This window comes from Nilaparvata lugens, chromosome 10, assembly GCF_014356525.2.
Source record: "Nilaparvata lugens isolate BPH chromosome 10, ASM1435652v1, whole genome shotgun sequence".
Taxonomy (NCBI): domain Eukaryota; kingdom Metazoa; phylum Arthropoda; class Insecta; order Hemiptera; family Delphacidae; genus Nilaparvata; species Nilaparvata lugens.
The window spans coordinates 37,220,665-37,242,468 of NC_052513.1; the positions used below are offsets into that span (position 1 = coordinate 37,220,665).

Consider the following 21,804-nt stretch of genomic DNA (forward strand, 5'->3'; position numbering starts at 1 on the left):
TTATTAGACCAATATCTGCACCTCCTGCTCTCTCTCCTTCAGGTTTTTTTCTCTATCTCTCTCAGGTAAAATACTTGAAGGATTTAATCTCTCCATTCGCTGATTTGCATTGTTCCCTTTGAACCATCGATATGTTGTCTCTTTCCACTCTCAAGAACGGTATTTGTGAAATAAACTCATAAATATCTCAATATGAACCAACTACCTCTCTCTCTTGCTAACTGTCAATGAAATAAATAAATGAAATCTATCTCTCTCTTCTATCTGCCTATCGTTCTATCCGTGAATCTCCATCATTATATCTCTGCTCATTCTTATCAAACGTCTTTTACGCTCTCTAATTCCTCTCTCAGATACATGGAGGATGAATAAATAATAATACTCTCATACATAACCTTACTGTTCAGTTCCCTTCTTGTTATTTTTTTCTATCTTCTTCTCACCCTTGGTTTTATCCTCCTTGTTCTTGTTCTTCTTCTTGTTCTTGTTCTTCTTCTTCTTCTTCTTCTTCTTCTTCTTCTTCTTCTTCTTCTTCTTCTTCTCCTTCTCCTCCTCCTTCTTCTTCTTCTTCCTCTTCTTCTTTCTCCATCTACTCCTTCACTCTCTTTCTTTCCACACTCTTTCGTAATGACTCTCCCTGTCACTCTCTCTCACTCACTCTCTCTCTCTCTTCCCCTGAATCCCTATCCATCACTATCCCAACTCTCTTCTCCCCTTCTACCCACCATCTTTCATAGGAATGACTTGACTTTCCCTATACATACGTTACCCCAACACACTCTAATTATCACTACCCTCTCTCTCATCTCAACCAGATCTTAATTCCTGTGTCCCTTCCTGTTGGCAAGGGTGTTTTGGCCCTTTTTCATCCCTAATTACGCTGATTGGTGGTGTTGGAGTCAGGCAAAGAAGGAATTAATGAATAGCAGAGGCTGTTAGCTTACTGCTGAACTGGAATAAACTGAATATACTCTCTTACAAACACTCTTTCACACTTAAATCTCAATCTCTCTCATACTCGCACTATAATTATCTCTCAACCACACTCCTTTCTCTTTTGTTCTTATTCTGTCTTTCTCTCTCCCTTACAGAATTTTGAAGTTGGGTGCTGGACTGAAATAAAATGAATGTATGATGATTTTGGAGATGATGTTGATGTAGTGGAGGGAGAAGAATAAGTGGAAGAAGATGAAGAAGAAGAAGAAGGGGAGGAGGGGGAGAAGAAGAAGAAGAAGGAGGAGGAGGTGAAGAAGAAAAAAAAGGAAAAGAAGAAGAAAAAGAAGAAGAAGAAGGAGAAGAAGAAAAAAAAAAGGAAAAGAAGAAGAAAAAAATGAAGAAGAAGAAGAAGAAGAAGAAGAAGGAGAAGAAGAAGAAGAAGGAAAAGAAGAAAAAAGGAAAAGAAGAAGAAAAATAATAAGAAGAAGAAGTAGAAGAAGAAGAAGAAGAAGAAGAAGAAGAAAAAAAAGGAAAAGAAGAAAAATAAGAAGAAGAAGAAGAAGAAGAAGAAGAAGAAGAAGAAGAAGAAGAAGAAGAAAAAGAAGAAGAAGAAGAAGAAGAAGAAGAAAAGTTTATGGTAGGAAAGGTTATTAGAGCACGAACTGAAGTTGATGGTGGAGGAATAAGTTTTACAGAGTCAAGTGTGGTGGGATGTTTTTTTCATAAATATCAATGCCGGCCACCACATACGGCGGCCATTTTTTTTTTTTTTTTTTTTGTAGGCGCAGGTCCGGTATATAGGAAGTTCGTGAAGAGAATAGAATCAGGGTAGAAATGGAGAGTGTAGATTGAAAAAATTAATGGTCTTAAGATTCTGGGATATTATCTTGTTCTAGAGGAGAGTGGGACAGAGATAACCATGATAGAATATAATTGATGATGTGAAACGTTAATGAGGAAGAAAATTATGGAATTGAAGGTTTTTGAGGAGATTCTCATGAATGAGATAAGTGTGAGAAGGAAAAATTTGAGAAGCGTATTGAATACATAGTATTCAGCATAATCATCATCATCATCATCTTCTTTATCTTCTTCTGTATTTTTCTTCACCATCTTCTTCTTATTTTTCTGTGGTGTTCTTCATCTCCTATTCTGTCCTTCTTCTTCTTCTCATTTTCCTTCTCCTTGTCTTTCATCCTTCCTTTTCATCATGTTTTTCTTCTTCTCCATGACTACTACAACTTATTATTCTTCTTCTCCTCCTCCTCCCACTCCTCGCTTCATCTTTGTCCTCATCATCGTCTCCTTCACTTTTCCTTCTCCTTCTCTATTCTCTTCTCCTACTCTTCTTATGTTCTTAGGTTCTTCTCACCCTTCACATGTTTTCTTTTTCTTCTCAATTTGAAGCTCTCTCTTCACGAACTTCCTATATACCGGACCTGCGCCTACAAAAAAAAATGGCCGCCGTATGTGATGGCCGGCATTGATATTTATGAACGGAAACAAGGCGAACTGAGATTTCGACAAACTGAGACGCTCTCTAACAGCTGATTAGTGATTTTTTTTCTCAGTAGGAATTTCTGTAAGACCTCCACATACGGCGGACATTTTCTTTCTAGGCTCAGGTCCGGTAGTATATAGGAGGTCCTGTCTCTTCAAATCAAGCCTAATGTTTTGACAGAGCTTTGATTTGAGTGCTCTCTACTTCTTATCTTCTTCTTCTCTTTATTCCACTTCTCCTATTCATTTTTCTTCTCCACCATCTTCGTCGTCTTCTTCTTCTATATTCTACCTCTCCTATCCTTTTTTTCTCTCCACCATCTTCGCCTTCTTTTTTTTTCTTCTTCTTCTTCTTCTTCCTTTTCTCCTCCTTCCTCTTCTTCTTCCTTCTACTCCTTCTTCTTCTTCTTCTTCTTCATCTTCTTCTTCTTCTTCCTCTTCTCCACCTTCTTCTTCTTCTTCTTCTTCTTCTTCTCCACCTTCTTCTTCTTTTTCTTCTCCTCCACCCTCTTCTTTCAATTTTACATTCCACATTCAACTCCCTTCCTCCTGTACCCACTATAATATCATCAGTATCACCCCACTGTCTGTACCAACCTTTCCACGCTACTAATATTGCATTGAGCGTGTCTCGTTGTCATAGCAACCAATTGAATTGTGAACGAAGCCATAGTGAGAGACTCACTCAAAACTGTCAGTTTCTCTTGAATGGGAAGCTCTGATGTCATTCATAAGGAAAGCTGACAGTTCAAAATAGATCTCAGTAAGGGAGGATCATACTTTATCGTATTATTCGCCATCTCTTTTCAACTGCGATAATCCTAATCGGATTTTTATTGCTACTTATGCACCGGTTGAGTTCCCCTCTCGCGTTGCTACCAGCTCTAGATCTCCAACTGGAAATATTTTGAATTATTTTTGTAGGTTTCCCTCCTTTCAGTTATATTACATGCACATCCTTGAAAAGATTATTATATATCTGATAGTTTGATCGCATAACATTGATTTCATATATGTTCACATAATTTACGCTCCATATTCATTTCATATAGGGCTAGTAATATTATCGAAATGAAATGAAAATATCATACAGTACCCACCATTATCCATATGTATATATTATACATATTATGTATGGGAACCCTTCAATAAGTTGGAGACTGTTGTAGATATGATACTTTGACTTCCAGGATCAGTTATTGGTCAAATACTCTACCTTTTGACGTACAACTCAATTTCAACCCCTCATAAGGGGTTGACTTAGGGGTTTGTAACTCGAATATTTTAAATGTAAACACCCATTGTGTGGTGCCTTTTCGAAGCAAGAAAGATAACATTGTTGAAAATGTTCCATGATACTTGTATCCAAAATGGCGGCTAATTGAAGTTTTAGATTTCTGTCTCCTACAAGGTTCGAACTGACAAAATTCAATCAGAATGCGAAAAACTTTTATTTAAAGTAACAAGAAAACAAAGATATTGTCAAATTTCACAGAAAATTTATTAAAAACTTTGAAACAGAACAAAAATTTTCTGTGAAATTTGACAATATCTTTGTTTTCTTATTATGGAGAGATTTCACAACATCACCATCAATTCTACTAATTTTATTTAAAGCTTGGAACGAAGCTTATACAAAATTCCAGCAATCATAAAAAAATAAGTTGTGAACTTAAAATTCAACTTGAGCATTATCAGCGTTAGAGAGTCTTTTCAATATACGTTTTCATATATTTTAAATATACTTTTTAATATACGTTATTAGTAAGACCGTATATCATTAGGGCTAGTTGAGTTGTTAATATTTTACTAGTAATTTTTACTTTCCTTGCCCTATTACCATAGGTAAGGAAAGTATTGCTTTCCGAAAAAAATTAAGGTACCACATTTTCTAAATTTCTATACGATTCAAGGCCCCCTGAGTCCAAAAAAGTGGTTTTTGGGTTTTGTTCTGTGTGTGTGTGTGTGTGTGTGTGTGTGTGTGTGTGTGTGTGTGTGTGTGTGTGTATATGAGTGTATGTGCGTCTGTGTACACGATATCTCATCTCCCAATTAACGGAATGACTTGAAATTTGGAACTTAAGGTCCTTCCCCTACAAGGATCCGACACGAACAATTTCGAACAAATCCAATACAAGTTGGCGTCTAAAATGGCGAAAATGTTGTCAAAAATAGGGTTTTTCGCGATTTTCTCGAAAACGGCACCAACGATTTTGATCAAATTTATACCTAAAATAGTCATTGATAAGTTCTATCAACTGCCACAAGTCTCATATCTGTAAAAATTTCAGGAGCTCCACCCCATCAATGCATAGTGTGATTTTAGATTCCCAATTATCAGGCTTCAGATACAATTTGAACGAAAAATTTCAAGTGGAAAAGATTGAGCATAAAAATCTCTACAATTAATGTTCAGTGACATTTTCACCTAAAATTGCAAATAAGCTCGAAATTCGAGAAAATGTGTTTATCCAATAATGCAAAGTGTTGGCAACTGTTGATTCTATTAAATCATTCACTATGAAGAGATAGCAGAATTCGTGTGTCTCCAGCGTTATTGTTCTGTCACCAGCTTGCAGATCTTTGAATAGTAGACTTGAGATGCGCGTGTACACTAGCGTCAGGTGATAAATTTTCATAACGGTAAGGAAAGTTGTGTGAGTGCGCCACACCAGATTTTTATATTACTGCGTGACTTTTCACACTGGAATTAACAAAAACCACCTCTTCTAAGGCCCAACTACACTAGCGGTCAACAAAACGTCAGCAGTTAAACGGTAGTAAGGCTTCAAACTTTCCAACAAGCATTGCAAGGGCCAGAACGAAAGGATTCATTAAGGATCCCTGCAGGCGAGTTAAAAGGGCTAGTAGCTGGTCGAGCTGAGCAGTTAATCCTTGAGGATCCTTTGGGAAGGAGCTAATCCTTAAGGATCCTCTAGGAAGGACGAGGTGGGGATTTTGTGTCCTCTAATCTTGTTTGTTACGGAAAGATGAGGAGGGTAAAGTGAGATTCAGTGTCAGCATTGGTTTAATGGGAAACATTGATGTCAATCATAACGAATACTGACAGAATAAAGTGATTCTAAATGTAGATTGGTGTCGAAGTCTGGACTTCCATCATTGTCTATTATTGAAGGGATCGACGATTATTATGATTTGTAAGGCAGTGAAAACGATTAACCTCCCTTCTCCTTGACTGTATAATCAAACACCTCGGTTGAGATCCCTTCCCTAACCTGTATAAACTGTATATCTGTATAAAGACAACTGTATATAGTTAACACCTCTGTTTACTGGTTAAACCATGACCAGAGATTTAGTAGCTATTTTGATCGTGGGTCTGGTTTCTAGCTTGTAGCTTCTTCACAGTTAAACCCTAGTTAACTAATGAGTAAACCAGATAACTAGAGGGCTAGAGATTTAATCGTGGATTTGGATTTCAGCTTGTAGCTTCTTTACAGCTAAAACTCCAGTTAACTATACTGAGTAAATCATGAATTAAGGTTTAGCAGCTGTTTGAACGAGGATTTGATTTTGAGCTTGAATATTCTTTACTGTTAAAACCCCAGTTAACTACTGAGTAAACCATGACTAAAGGATTAGCAGGTGTTTTAAAGGATTTCATTTCCAGCTTGTACCTTCTATACAGTCAAACCTCCAGTTAACTATCTGAGTAAAGTAAGATTAAACTTTGGCAGTTTAACAGTTATTTTGATTGAGGATTTGATTCTCATCTTGTTGACCGAGCGAAGTGAGGTCCAAGATTGAAGACGACGGTTTGGCATTTCTCTAATGTTTAAATGTTTTTATGTTGCGCATTTACGGCGAAACGCGGTAATAGATTTCATGAAATTTAACAGGTATGTTCCTTTTTAAGTTGCGCGTCGACGTATATACAAGGTTTTTGGAAATTTCGCATTTCAAGGATAATATTAAAGGAAAAAGGATCCTCCTTCATACGCCAATATTAGAGTAAAAATCAGACTATAGAATTATTATAATCATAAATCAGCTGTCTAGTGGACTATAATACTACCCGTTCAAAAACATCGAACATCTTGAAAATGTATCTTTCCATCAACGTTGCAGACAGTTGCAGCCAGACCTGATAACAGCGCTCACACTCACATACCGGGACGACACGTCACGGTACGATAGAAAAAAAGCTCTATGTTTATTTAGGATTTCTTCTAGACATTTTAAATTGATAAATTATCTATTAAATTTTGAGAAAACATAAAAACAGGTCAATGTAACTTACTGAGCGCGAGGTCTACTGTTCACATAACTACTAGTAGCTTGTTGACGTTTCTCCAGAAAGGAGGGCAATCCTATGTTACATTAAGTGATATACGGTACATGAAATGTTAAGTTACATAAACATCTTAGATATGACATTAGTTATATTGCATTAATTAAAATCCTATATAGAGATTGATATTAATCCTTGATGCTAAGAGATAATAGGCTCCAAATTAGCTGACGTATATTAATCTACAGGTTGTAAAACAACAGTTTATTCAGATGTTCTAGGGATTGACTGATGAAACTGATGGCTAATATAAGGCTTACTAGTTATCGTTTGAGAATCATAACGTGAGAACATGTTTGAAAATACGATAAAAAAGGATTTGTCCAGTAGATAGAAACCATTAAATTCCACAAAATATCTGTTCATAGAGTGAATTTTGAGTTAAATTTAGAGTAAATTTTGAGTTGAAAATATGATTTCTTCTGATCATTTTTACTTGAGGTATGAACTAGAAAGAAATTTGACAATTTTTTCATTGGATGAGTTGAATGAGTATTGAGAATTGACTTATTTGTCAAATCAATCAACCAAATTGATAGAGTAAAGATATTTATGATGATATCAATCGACAAAGATAATCTACAAACATGATACGGCTTTCTGAGTAATTGAATACTGCCTCATTCATTTAGATTGAAGCGCCTATGATTGTAATACTGATTAGATACAATTCGTAATTAAACCCCAATTTGGGACAAATGCAGAGAAGATAATGATGAATCGATTAAGAGAGAGAAAGAGATTTAGTGAGTGTGAAGAATCAGAGAGAGTTGAAGAGAGAGAAATAGAGTAAGGTATTGAATTCAGAATCAGATTAGAGGTTTGATTCTTTTCTGAAAAGAGAGTGTGTTTGTGCGTGTGTAGAAGCGAGATAGAGATTGATTGATTGAGTACTTCATTTATGTAGATTACAATATATACTGGCTTATACACTTATATACAATAGCTTACAATACAGCAACATTATAGATGAATTTACATAATATAGACTAAGAAAATAATTATTGAACTGTATATGATATGAAAAAGTAATTTGTAATATAATAACTATAGATAATTATATTGTTATGCATCTACATAAATTGGCAGAGCTTTGGACATATCAATGTCCATTCTTCGGAAAGAATATTGAAAATATCCTCCCCACTAACTCTCTACCAAGAGAAAGAGGGGAAAAGAGAGAGGTAGGAGTCAATTACAATAATTAGGCGCATAATCTGGATTGGGACTAATTACGATCACGATATATGAAGTCTGATAGGCCTAAGTTAATTGGAAGGTGGAATAAAAATTTGGTGATCAGTTTTGGAATTCAAAGAAGATATAACTTATCATGATTGGATAAGAGAGTAAATATACTGATTAAAAAGTTGAGAATTGTCATAACCACGCATTATTCATTAAAATCAAGAGAGAACTATTTTATTGAGTTATCACATCATAATCAATCTCCAGTGACCTTATATCCTATTATATTAAGCAAGCAATTTATGTATTTATATATCTGGTTATTTATGTTCAACGGATCTCGAAAACGGCTCTAACGATTTTTACGAAATTTGGAACAAAAGGTTTATGACATAAAAATTCGATTGCACTAGGTCTCATCCTTGGGAATACTCGCTGAACGACATTAAAAGGATAATTCATCCTTGGCTGAAACAGCTGAGACTTTTGTCGTCTGTGGATAGTAAAAAGTGAGCGAGTGATTCTGTGGAAAATCAAAATATCGCATCTCCGAAATTCATAAGCTGACGTATAGTTGAGAATTGACATTGCCACGCATTATTCATTGAAATAAAGAGAAAAATACTTTATTGAGTTGTCACATCATAATCAATCTCCAGTGAACTTATATCCTACTGCTGTAGGATATGCTGTGATAGCTGTAAAATATAAACACGATCATTTTAGAGAATTGTGATTTGATTATCAATAAATAAAAATAACGAGTGAAGCTCGTCGCCCCGATATTTCAAGTAATTCTAGTAACTCTCTTGTAACATAATCTATCATTTCTAGTAAACATCGATTAGCAAAGTTTGATTTGAAAGGAGCCATATAATTGGCAGTTGGTTTACGTTGGAGGTAAACGTTTTCTATTGGCCGAGACCAAACACGCACAATATGGACTCCTCCCACAATGGGCGTGTCTTGGTTCGACCAACGACAGCCTTTCTGCTACATCGATCTGATTTATCTCATTGCTCGTTACTTCAATAATTTATTTGGAGATTGAAAACTCTGATTTGAGATTATTCTAGACTCAAAATTTCTGTAAATTTGAAATAAACCCAAATAGCCTCGGGACTGTTTTATGGAAATCGAAGATTGACGCAGTTTTAGACAAATGCCTGTTCAATTTTCCTGTTTTTTTCTTTCTGGTAGAGGGTATAACAAGACCAGAGGAGTTTAATCAAAATATAGACATGATTAAAAAAAGCATATATAAGCTACAATTATTTACAAAGTATTAATATAATTGGGTGATTATTTACTGATCTGAGAAAATGTACCCCCCACTATATATGAATATGTGTCGAGATGCCACTAATTTTGCTATTGTTTTAATAATTTTTATTAATATTACTAATTTTGTAACTCTTTTATTTCTGTAACTGGGGCACCCGCCGAAAAACCTTCGGGTTTGGCAGGACCCTCAATTGTTTGTATTGTGAATACAAATTAAGATTTTATTTGATTTGATTGTTTAAGATTTCATGCTTTGTATTTGCTATCAATGAATTATACGTCAATATTCATTGAATGTAGTAAGCAAATAAATACAATATTCGGGAAAGAAAAAAAACAGGATTTTGACCTACTACTCTGCTACTTCTTGATTTTGTCGCAAATAGGATGTCCATATCAATTTTCACACCAAACAAATGATCTCAAGACTCCACATCAAGATAAAACTATAAATCCAAAATATGAAACGTATAATAAATTGAAGAAGATAAAACCATAGAGAAACAATAGCATAAGTAGATATCCCATGGTATAGGGCGTTTATGTCGCAACTTTTGCGACTTAAGCTTGTTATCTCAAGCTTATAGTCCACGTAGTTATTTCCTCTGATGCTGGTAGTCTCTAATATTGTGCCGTTCATACACTCTCACCCGGTCAAAACAGTAAAAATCGACAATAATCGGCTTGAGATAACAGTAAAAGTTGCGACATAAACGCCCTATACCATGGTATATCTACTTACGCAATTTTTTCTCTATGATAAAACTAACACATCAGTCCAACCATAGAGTTACGATACCGTTCAAGAGTATAATATACCTAGATTATTTGTCTCTGTTCATACTCAGATTCAATAATATTGATAAATGATTACGAGTTTATCAAGGGTCATAATCAAATTGATCAATAATTAACAACCCAATCAACAGTCAGACGTAACCAGTTTTAAGACGTAAGCAATTTTTCTCTATAATAAAACTAACACATCAGTCCAACCATAGAGTGACGATATACCGTTCAAGAGTATAATATACCAAGATTATTTTTGTCTTTGTTCATAGTCAGATTCAATAATTGATAAATGATTACTAGTTCATCAAGGGTCATAACCAAATTGATCAATAATTAACAACCTAATCAACAGTCAGACGTAACCAGCGATTTGGTTACCATCTAAATCATAGTAATCTATTAGAGTAGAAGCATGTAGCTGACAGATTATTAACATGCTGACGTCACTGGCATGACAGTTGATATGTGACCCAATTCTCTTTGTAGTCAGTCTTACAATCAGATATCGCTGTTGAAGTCAATCTCTAACAATCAGATGTATCTCTGTGGTAGACAATCTCTCACAATCAGATATCAGATGTGGTAGTGAGTCACAATCAGATAGCTGTTATAGGTTATACAAGCAGTTGTTACTAGTAGCTAAGTCGAATGCAATAGTGGATCCAATGTGATTAGATGGACAATAGATGGACAATCTCGTTATTCTATTCCTTCACGAATTATATTGCAGTCTTATCAATCTATAGGGCGATCTACATTTTAATGTGATTTTTTTTCTCGTGGAAATGACAGGACCGCATAGTTGTCAATTTCCTATTTCCACCGCCTTCTAGAATGGATTCTGTCATTCAAGTTATCCTGGTTTAAAGTCAACTCAACATAATGCCAACCTGACAAAATTATTAATTTAGTTACCAGTTAACAACTGTTTCGAACAGGTACTCTCTCTAGATTATAGTTCTATATTAACATATGGTATGGACATTCTATATTAACATATGGTATGGACATTTTTCAATAATTATAATTAAGAGAATAAGAAGAATATACATGCTAAAAGACGAACTTTGAACCCTTAAAAACCACCCTTAGAGTTAAAATATTGCCAAAAGATTTCTTAGTGCGCCTCTAAAGGGCCAACTGAACATACCTACCAAATTTGAACGTTTTTGGTCCGGTAGATTTTTAGTTCTGCGAGTGAGTGAGTGAGTGAGTGAGTCAGTCAGTCAGTCAGTCAGTGAGTGCCATTTCGCTTTTATATATATAGATAATATTGATCGTTGATAATTGTTGATAATGATGAATAATTCATCACCTACAATTATTATGCGCCGGTTGCACAACAGCTGGTTGAATTTTAACCGTGATTAATTCCACGAGAACCAATCAGAGAAGCCGTCTTTTCAAAAACGCCTTCTCTGATTGGTTCTCGTGGAATTAATCACGGTTGAAATTTAACCGGCTGTTGTGCAACCGGACCTATATCTCAAATATACTATCTTCAACAAGAAAATAATATAATCATTCCATGATTCATTAATTAACTTTCATAATAGAGATGAAATATAGTTCATTGAATTCATAGCGTGCAGCCAATTTGGCAACGGTGCGCAGCTAGACAAGGATAGAGCTTTGTCTGCTTTGTCGGATGACAGACAAGGATAGCAAACTACTGCTTATCAGATGCTGAGCTTATAACTTGAATCTACAGGAGCTGGTAAAGTATGGAGCTATATCAGATGCTGACCTTTAACTTGAATCAAGAGGAGCCGGAAAAGGATGGAGCTATTTGCTTTGTCAAAAGACAGACAAGGATAGCAAACCAATGTTAATCACAAGCTGACTTGATAACGTGAATCTGAAGGAGTTAGACAAGGACGTAGCTATCTGTTTTGTCAAATGACAGACAAGGATAACTAACCAATGCTCTGATGCTGACGTTTCAACGTGAATCTCTCGATAGCCTATCTCATACCAAAGCAAAGTGAAGAAAATACACAAGACTTCAAACAAGCTGCTCCACAAGAAGTCAAGGGAATTCCTGGGGCGGGGGGGGGATTTAAAGGGAGGTTTCCACACAGGGTTGGGTATCTTCAAGTGTAGTTCAACGATCGACGAAGAGGGGGGAGGGACAATCGTAGGATGATATTTATTTTAGTGGCGAGCAAGTTTAGTGTCTACTATTACTAGGGGTAGTTCACCCCCCCCCCACCACCAGGGGAGTATCCTCCATGTAAGGGGGGACTTGGGGTGAGTTTCCTGTTGGCTTCTGGGAGCGACAGTCATTGCTTTTGAGGCCGTAAACTGGGAATAATGTTTCGGTACTTTGAGGGTGGAAAAACATTTTGGAGAGACTCTCTCACTTAATCTCTCTCTCTCACTCTCTCTTTCTCTCTCTCTCTCTCTCTCTCTCTCTCTCTCTCTCTCTCTCTCTCTGAACCTCATACTGGCTCTCTCCCACTCAATCCAACATTCTCTCTATCCCCTCTTAACATGTATAGTTTTCCCCCCTTTTCATTTACACCTCTGAGAAATTTTTCTAACTTGTTCCTAATTAACTAACTCAATGATTTTGATTTTGAAATTTCTTAATTGCTCCTCAAGTTGACATGAAAAAAATGCAACTTACAATTATCATTTCATAATCCATAACAACAAAGCCCAAAGGTATAATACCTGGATGGGAATTTAATCAGAATCGTCAGAGTCACCCTCTATTGTTTTTCATTGTTCTAACAAATATGTTGTGGAATATAACAGACAGTTATATATAGATATATACAGTCGTATGGGCTCGATGAGAAGATTAAAATTACGCACAGTTTGGCAACATGACTATATTCTCCAATAATTCTCAACATATCTATAATTTCTAATAATACAGTGAAGGAAATAATTGGCTAATACACGTACGGGATAGGAAATTCACGAATGACGCATCATCACGTCTGAATTACTACACCGATAAGCTTGAAATTTTGCAGATGGATAATTATTTTACCAAGGATTAATATAGGCCTATTTTAGATTATTCAAGTTTTTTAATTGACCCTGGCGGAGTACAGGCTAGTTTTATATAAATATAAAATATAAATAAAATAGGCCACAATCTGGAATTACATAAAAAATATCAAAGATGGGGTCTGCCGCACGATTAAAAGAAGATATTATTTTTGAAAATTGCTCGTAGACAATTTGTCTTCACCAACAACTCGGAACGGATGACTGAAAAGTGTCTCCTTTCAAAATGACTGGAAAACTCACCCCTCAGAGAATACATTGAGGAAAACCTGCCCATTAAATATCATCCCCCTCAAGCAATAAACACAGAAGCACTTGTGAGCAATAAAGCCTATCCCCCCCCCCTATTTCTTCTCCTCTTCACTGTGTTCTTCTTATTATCCTTCTTCTTCTTCTTCTTCTTTTTCTTTTTCTTATCCTTCTTCCTCTTCTTCTTCTTCTCTCTCCTGCTTCTGGGCTCATTGCCTAAAGTTACTGCAACTGGAAAGAAATGAGTGTCTTCTACCTCCTTTTTTTCTCAACTTCTACACCCTATTATTCTTCCAGTTCTTCTTGTTCCTGTTCTTCTTCTTCTTCTTCTTCATCTTCTTCTCCTTCATCCCGTCTTCTCCTTGAGGTCTCAACCCCAAGAAAGTACGTAAATTCCACCCCACCTTTATACCCACATTATAAACCCCTAAACAATCGTTCTCTACCCCTGCGATAGCCTATCTCTTTATCTTCGCACATCTTTCTTATTTTATACCTCCTTCATTCGCATTCTCTCGTTCTCTCACTCTCTCCCACTCTCTCTCACTATCATTCTTCTCCCAACCACACCCTCTCACAACACGTGTACGATTTCAATCTGGCTTTATCTTTGTACTTTATACTTTGTTTATTACTCCATACCAGGCTGTTAAGTAACATCTTCTTGCACTCATATTTATTTTTATGGAACCTTCTTTTTCGCCCCACTTTGATGTAATGAATGAGCTGGTTTTCGTGCGTCATAAGGAGGCCGAAAATGATTGTTTTCCTACTAGGCCGGTAAATTTTTACGGCCCTAGGGCTGTAAAATAACCTTGAAGTCAGCTGATTCTGATTTGATGTGAACGTGTTTACAAAATAGTTTATGAAACGGAATCAGTTTATGCTTCTAGAATTGAATAAAGTATTTTGCAAAAAGATACTATCATTCTATTTGGATGAATGAAATACAAATAAGATATTATGAACTATTCAAATTCGATTTTCAGAGTAGGAGATGACTTCTAACATCTACTTCCGCAGTCGACGATAACAAGCATTGTTGACATTCAGATTGTCCAAATTTCAAGTGCGCTAAAACAGCTGATCAAAAAACTTTTAATTATTTGTGTTTATTATTCAAGAATCAAAACATTCATAATCATATCGTCTTATTGTGCCATTTAAAAGAATAAAAAAGTATAAACTCAACCTCCCACATTAAAACATAATTGAACATAATCTTTTGGGTTATTAAGACATATTGAAATCTACCCAAACCAAACCCAGCTTAAGTACTGCGATTACCACTAAACATGGTGGATAATTTTGGAACTACTTAAAACTACTAAAAACAAATTATTTTTTGGACATGTTATTCATTATCAACATTTGGGAACAGAATAGTGTTGTTCTATCCCGATCATATTATTATAATATGATTTGTAATTGTATCCACTGAAAATGAAAATAGTTATTTGTGCAACTAGTGCGCAAAGTGACAGTTTGCTGCACCGAAAGAAACGTTTACTTGAGTGGTGGAATGGTTTCTTGAGTGCAGCAGAGGAACTTTGCGCACGTATTTCACATTAAGTTTTTCCCTACAGTTACCATTGAATATGAAAAGTGGGTAATTATGGGTAAAATTGCCTGAAATGCATCAAATGTTTTTCTGTGTAATTTTATTATCGATAAAAACCCTTAATCCTAAAATCCTAATTTCCTCGTTGTCCTTGGTTATAATATATAATGAATAATTAGCTCGTTGTGCTTCGTTGCACCTCTGCTCACTATAGCAGCCCAGTCACTGTTACCAACTTCATTTTGATTTTGCTGCACTGTTGCTCCATATAACCTACTAAGTATTTTGCGTTGCCATGTTGCAAATCTGGAGTGCAGAAAAATTTTTCCCGCACTAGAGCGGAAAAGTGATTCTTTGCGTTCTGCAATCAGTGCAGCAATGGCCACTTTTCAACGTAACTGTAGGAAAAATATATAACTACTTTGACAATTTCTGATATTCAGATTACCTCAGATTTGCTAGAGCTATGACCTTTCAGTTTTGCTTTTGGAAGTGCCCAATAAACAAAATTATCATCATATATATTATATTGTTTTATTTTTTGTGCGGCGAAAAATAGCGTTCGCATCACAGGCAAAAATGTATTTCCGGCTCTCAATCTTTTCTAGTCCTCGGCCTACGGCCTCGGACTTAAAAACCGATTTCGAGTCGGAAATTTCTCATTTTCGGCCCTAGGTGCGAATTATACTATTCTTCTTCTCTAGTATGAAGAACATTCATTACTCCTCTATTTCTTCTCCTTATTCTTTAGCATACAGTCTTCTTTCTCAAACACACATACACATTGTAACCCCTATTTCTATCCATTCGCAGTTGTTATAGTCTTTTGGAATGTGATCTAACCCCTGTTATACAGAGGAATCTCAAAAGCTGGAAAGTAGAGAATCAACATTGCTTCTTATGGCAGTGTTCACACAAGTTTGTTCTGCCATTGTATGAAAGCTCCAATAGGATTCAATGGAAATCTTTTCCAGCCCATCAGAACAGAAATTGAATAGAACAGCAGGGCTTTACCAGATAATTTACAGTATTTAAAAAAAAAAATAAAAACCTTAGTACCCTTTTTTGAAATATTTAATCACAACATGTTTCGGACATTGATGCCATTTTCAAGTCCATTTTCATTTTTTTTCTATTTCTATAAAAGTAGCCCTATACAGAGAATAGATAATAATTTACAGTATTTTGTATGTTATAGTAAGTCAATGTTAACCGTATCTTTTTTTGTTTATTTCTCTATGTTTATAAACAACAATAAAATTTTCCCAGTTATTGCATGAAATCTCACAGTCAGGAGAAAGGGGAAAGAACAAGAAGGAGAAGAAGAATGAATTAAGGAGAGGGAGATAAAACCAGAAGAGCAGTTGACAGAAAGCCTCCACACTTTTAACTGCACAGTTTTATTGTCGTTGAGACGTACATTTTTACTGCAATAAAACTGAGCTAACTGCTAGCTGCGGCACGTTTACTACATTATTTACTAGTACTAGCAGAGAAAAAAAAGAGGAAAGAGGAAGAAGGATAAGAAGGAGAAGAAGGAGAAGAAGAAGAATGTGATGAAGAAGAAGAAGCAGAAGAGGAAGAAGAAGCAGAAGAGGAAGAGGATGATAAAGAAGATGATGAAAATGATGATGAAGAAGAGGAAGAAGAAGAAGAAGAAGAAGTAGAAGAAGAAGAAGAAGAAGTAGAAGAGGAAGAAGAAGAAGTGGAAGAAGAAGAAGAAGATAAAGAAGAAGATATATGAGAAGATTGAGATAAAAAGAATTGAAAGAATAATGCTCTGGTACACGAGTAGGTTACTAGCATTGAACGTGGACCATATATATATATATATATATATATATATATATATATTATATATATATATATATATATATATATGCACTTTTAAAGGCCTCTATACTGTATGGTGTGGTTTATGATTCAATGTATGTGATGCATAAAACAACGGGTATATGGCATACATATACGGTGTATGTGTCGTATAAAGGTACCAATAATATCAGAGATTTATGGATTCGTTCAGAAAGTGTGGGAAATGCTACAGAGATTATTATCCTGAAATGCTTTGTAAAGCAATGAGAATTCCTTATTATATTTACCGTGTTATCAGATCGGATCGTTAAACTGTCGGTCCCGGCTAAAGCATGACAGCCTTAAGGCCTGTTGTCGGCTTAAATGATATAAGTGGAACTTCCGTCAGGAACTCCTCATCAATAGAAGCCATACGAATGATATTATTATTCAAATAGTGAGTAGGTTTTTAATTTTGTATTCAATTTTTTTAAATAAGTGCAATATTTCTAAAGTTTTTAATTTATTGTGATATATTCTGTGATTCATTCAGAGTATAAAATCAACCTTCAAAATTTTAAATCATCATTCCTGGACCGAAAATCAAGTGACGAAGCAGTGTGTGATTACACATAACCTTTACTTTTGGAAAACTTTAACATTTTATCAAAATTTTTGGGGAGAAATAGTACAGGTTCAGCAAAGTTTTTCCTCCAATGTCATAATTTATTGTATTATGATTATAGTGTTTTATACAATAAATGAAATGAATATTATCATCTACCGTTTCATTTATATTTGGAAGAATTATTTTAATTAGTTCAGAATAACACGATGATCTAAATCACTAAAAGATGGAGTGAGTTTTCGTGAAATGGACAAGGAAAAGCAAAAAAGATATTAATTTACTAATAGTGTATACAGTTGATCACATTATTTTACCGTTTCATTCATATTTGGAAGAATAATTATTTTAATTAGTTCAGAATATTAGGATGATCTAAATTACTAAATTGAGTGAGTTTTCGTGGAATGGTACACGGAAAAGCAGAAAAGATCATATTTGCTAATAGTGTATACAGTTTATCACAGAGTGACTGAGGGTAGATAAAAGAAAGAGAAATAGTAGAAAAAGGGAAACACCGATTTAAGAACTACTAAGATAGATAAGGGGACAAAACGTGGAAAGCTTAGAATGTTATAGAAGAATGTTGGTAACGGGTGGGAAGGGGGTAGTTTGCAGGGGAGTAGGATTTGATTTAATGCAATGTAAGTCGGTCGTCATGGTAACACCAGGTTGTTGAGGGGTTGAGGGGTTGAGGGGTTGATTTCCTCTTTTAGGGGATATTTTACTGGTGTGGAGTGGATGAAAAAGGAGGAGGATGAGTTGCAAGAGGAGAAGAGGAGGAGGAGGAGGAGGAGGAGGAGAGGAGGAGGAGGAGAAGGAGGATTGAGAGAACGTAGAAAGTGGAATAGGAAGGATATGAGCTTTAAAATACTCACATACCATACAAAAGTTCAATAATATAGCAATATCTATGAGATACCTAGTCTACTTGGTATGAGCACTATAATATAAATAGTACACAGTTAGTTGACAATAGTTGACAATTTCTTAGTCTTTTTCATTCAATATAATATAAATAATGCTTCAATAACCTACGAACCTTGAAAACTATACATAATATCTGATACACCCAAGAACCTATGTATTATTCCTATATCCAATCGATCCCAACAACTAAATTATATTACCTCTCAACCAATAAGTACCTAGAATCATTATTTTATAGACTGTTTGATTGTATTTGAAACACTTATCGGAAATCTGAATAAATTGTACAAGGAATCCACAAAACAATACTCCACGTATGAAACTCTGAGTAGAAATTGATGTGAACATGAGAAATAAAAATTTAAAAATTAGAAAACAAGTAGGATATAAATTTCTTGAATTGATAAAAATGAAATATTACTAACCTTATCATCGTCGCCTTCACTATCACACTGAAAACGAGAAAAATACAATAAATTATTAAACTGAATAACAAGAACAATAAATTACAAAACCTGAATAAAACTTACATTTTAGTAGATAATGGGAAGAGCTAATAATTATCAAACTGACTGGATAATTTGAATCGTACTTAAATTGAAATGGTTAATGATCTAATATCAAGGATTATCATGATTGTGTAATTTAGAAAGAAAATTAGCTCCAATTATGTTGTGGTACAGAAAATGATTCTCTCACTGGAATTTTATTACAAAAATTAGGGAATAAATTATTTTAAAGACCATAATTATAATTGAATTATTAAACTGAATAACAAGAACAATTACAAAACTTAAAAAAACTTACATTTTAGAAGATAATGAAAAGCGTTAATAATTAACAAACTTACTGGATAATTTAAATCTTACTCAAATTGAAATGGTTAATGATCTAATATCAAAGATTATCATGATTGTGAAATTTAGAAAGAATTTTATTCTCACAAACAAAATTGCATAGACAAAAGACATTTGACATAAATATCAAAAGAAAATTAGCTTCAATCATGTTGTGGTACAGAACAAATTATTTTCTCACTTGAATGTTATTACAAAAATTAGGGAATAAATTATTTTAAATACCATAATCATGATAAATTATCTACTGCATTGTTTCTGATGATATTACCATAGAGAAATTAATAAAACAAAATAAATCTTATAGCACCCTTTATTTTTAAAAAAACGTTGAGTTTTTGGGTGCTATAAGATTTATTTTGTTTTATCAATTTAAAAGTAGCCCATGTCAATAAGTGTTTTACCATACAGAAAATATAGCATAAGAAGATATCTCATGGTTAGTAGAATTCATTCAAAGTTTGGAGGTTTTGTATCAAATTATGGTGTTTTATATCAAGTTCAGATGATGCTGTATCATTTGTGTTGATACTGTATATAAAAATATTATAAAAATAGTATTATTTCAAACAATTATGACAAAAAGTTGAGGGAATGAATTATTCTAGAGACTTTGATAACTTTTTAAAGTTATATAACTTTCTATATGCTAGAAAATGAATTTGAGGGGAACTTGTTGATAATTCAAAAACATCCAACAAGTAATGTAGATTCAATCCAAGTATCAAGTTATCCTATATAAAGATTTATTTTGAATTGATTAAATCATCATTAAATTCATCATGCATTTCCCAAACCCAATCTAATCAAATCTGATTTGTTGCAGTCTTAGCCTAATTAGATGAAAAATCCAACACATCCAGCCATATAATCCCGCAATATGTCTTGCAAAGCTATTAGGCTTACAGGATTAGCCCAACATCAGATATGCCATACAAACATAGCTTAATATCGAGTATAAAACGTATATCTATATAGCTTTATTACTATTACTTTGCATGAATGGGTTTTGTATATATAGGTATAACTGAGTGTGTAACTCGTTTATATGTTTTGCATCTATAGATATATACTAACACATGTGGGGTTAGCATGTATCTATAGTGATGAGATGCACTTTGTCAGTGTAAGATGAATGGGGAGAGTTGGTGTTGTTTACAAGGTATGCTGACAGATTGGGGTGAATCTCGACATACATGCTTCCATTTCATCCCCGATCCGTTAAATCCTCAGTAATTAAATCGGATCCTGCCGAAATTCAAACCAGCCTCTGACACGTGACACGTGGAAGGGGATGGTTTACACCCTCGTGAGAAAGAGAGTGAATAGATGAGAAGAGAGAGAAAGCTGTACTATCAGAAGGGAGAGCAGATATGTAATATATGGGAAGAGAAGGAATTCGAGCGAAGATGGAAGTGGGGAATTGGAGAGGATGTTGGAAGGAAAAGGAACTAGGAGACTGTAAGGATGAATGAGAAGATGAGATAAAAGTAAAAATATTTTTTGGAAAAAGGTTATAAGGGAAGTGTGTGTGCGAGAGAGTGAGAAAAGATAGATTAAAAGAAAGAGAAAGGAGAAATAAAAATGCAATAGCTTGTTGCGATGGATATTTCGGAAAATTTTGGGAAGTAGTGGTGATTTGTGGAAGGTTTAAGTTCGAAAAGATATTGTTTTAAAAGAAACAAGAAACAAGATATTGTTTGAAAAGAAATTTGTTTGGAATTTGGTGTGGAGGATGAGAAAAGAGATCAGAAGAGAGGAAATGAGGAACATGAAGAAGATGGAAAGATTGGATTGGTAGAATGGGAAGATGAGAATTGGAGAGGATGTTGGTAGGAAGAAAGAAAATGAGAGTTTTTGAAATATGAATATTTGCAATAGAATTATTAAAATAGTATTGTGAAGAAGAGGGAGGAAGATAGAGGGTTAGAATGGGTGAGAGAAGTCTGGACAGAATATTAAGTGAGGTGTTAAAGGGAAAACTTGGAGAGGATTCTGGTTGAAGACTATTTTGAAAGTATATGAAAATATGGTTCAGAAGAAGATTGTTTGGAAACATTCATAATCCTTAGAAAACTTTCTCATGTACGGTAATTATGAATGATGAAGAATATTATGACTGATATAAACTAGAAGTAATATAAATATATTATAAAAACTATACTTACGATATATCCTCGACCACTACTACAGCGACTGCTTGCCTGCAGAAAGAGAAATTACAAAAAAATTAATAGAATATTGGAATAATTGCTTCAATTGTTCTACACATAAAATATGCCTGATTAATTACATAGATAAGAGGAACAAATTACTGCATACCAAACACTTATTTTATAAACAGAATCAAATTTGTGTTTATTAGTTTCTCAAGAATAAAACACAGTTAAGTACAAGACTGGGTTATTTTTTGAAATCAGAGAAAAATTGACTTATATAGTGTCCTAATATATCTAAGATTTACCAAATATATTGACTAATTTATCCTAACTTTTTTCATTTGAAATATCGTTTTGTCTTATTTTATTTTACTGAGTATTGCTTGTTAAATTATAATTTAGTATTGTATTGGAGGGTTAAGTGTAAGAGTGGGCCGACTGCGCCCTAACTTTGCCTTCCCAGGTATAAAATAAAGGCAGTCATTCTAATATATTCTATTCTATTCTTCTGCCTCTTGGTACATACCACAATTGGTGCAAATATTGGCGAATCCCCCCCCAAATAGACCAGTAACCAGAAAAAGGTTCTAATAGCA

The 21,804-nt window shown here is 34.5% G+C and overlaps 1 protein-coding gene across 1 annotated transcript in view; it reads right to left on the minus strand.

The window, feature by feature from the left end:
• Positions 1-21,804, minus strand: part of LOC111046625 (proline-rich protein 36) — a 302,205-nt gene that overhangs the window by 97,881 nt on the left and 182,520 nt on the right. Inside the window, exons 5-6 of the mRNA XM_039436012.1 lie at positions 21,218-21,253; positions 18,618-18,644 (exon numbers count right to left, since the gene is read on the minus strand). Coding sequence (XP_039291946.1) covers positions 18,618-18,644; positions 21,218-21,253 — 63 coding nt within the window. The remainder of the gene's footprint in view (positions 1-18,617; positions 18,645-21,217; positions 21,254-21,804) is intronic.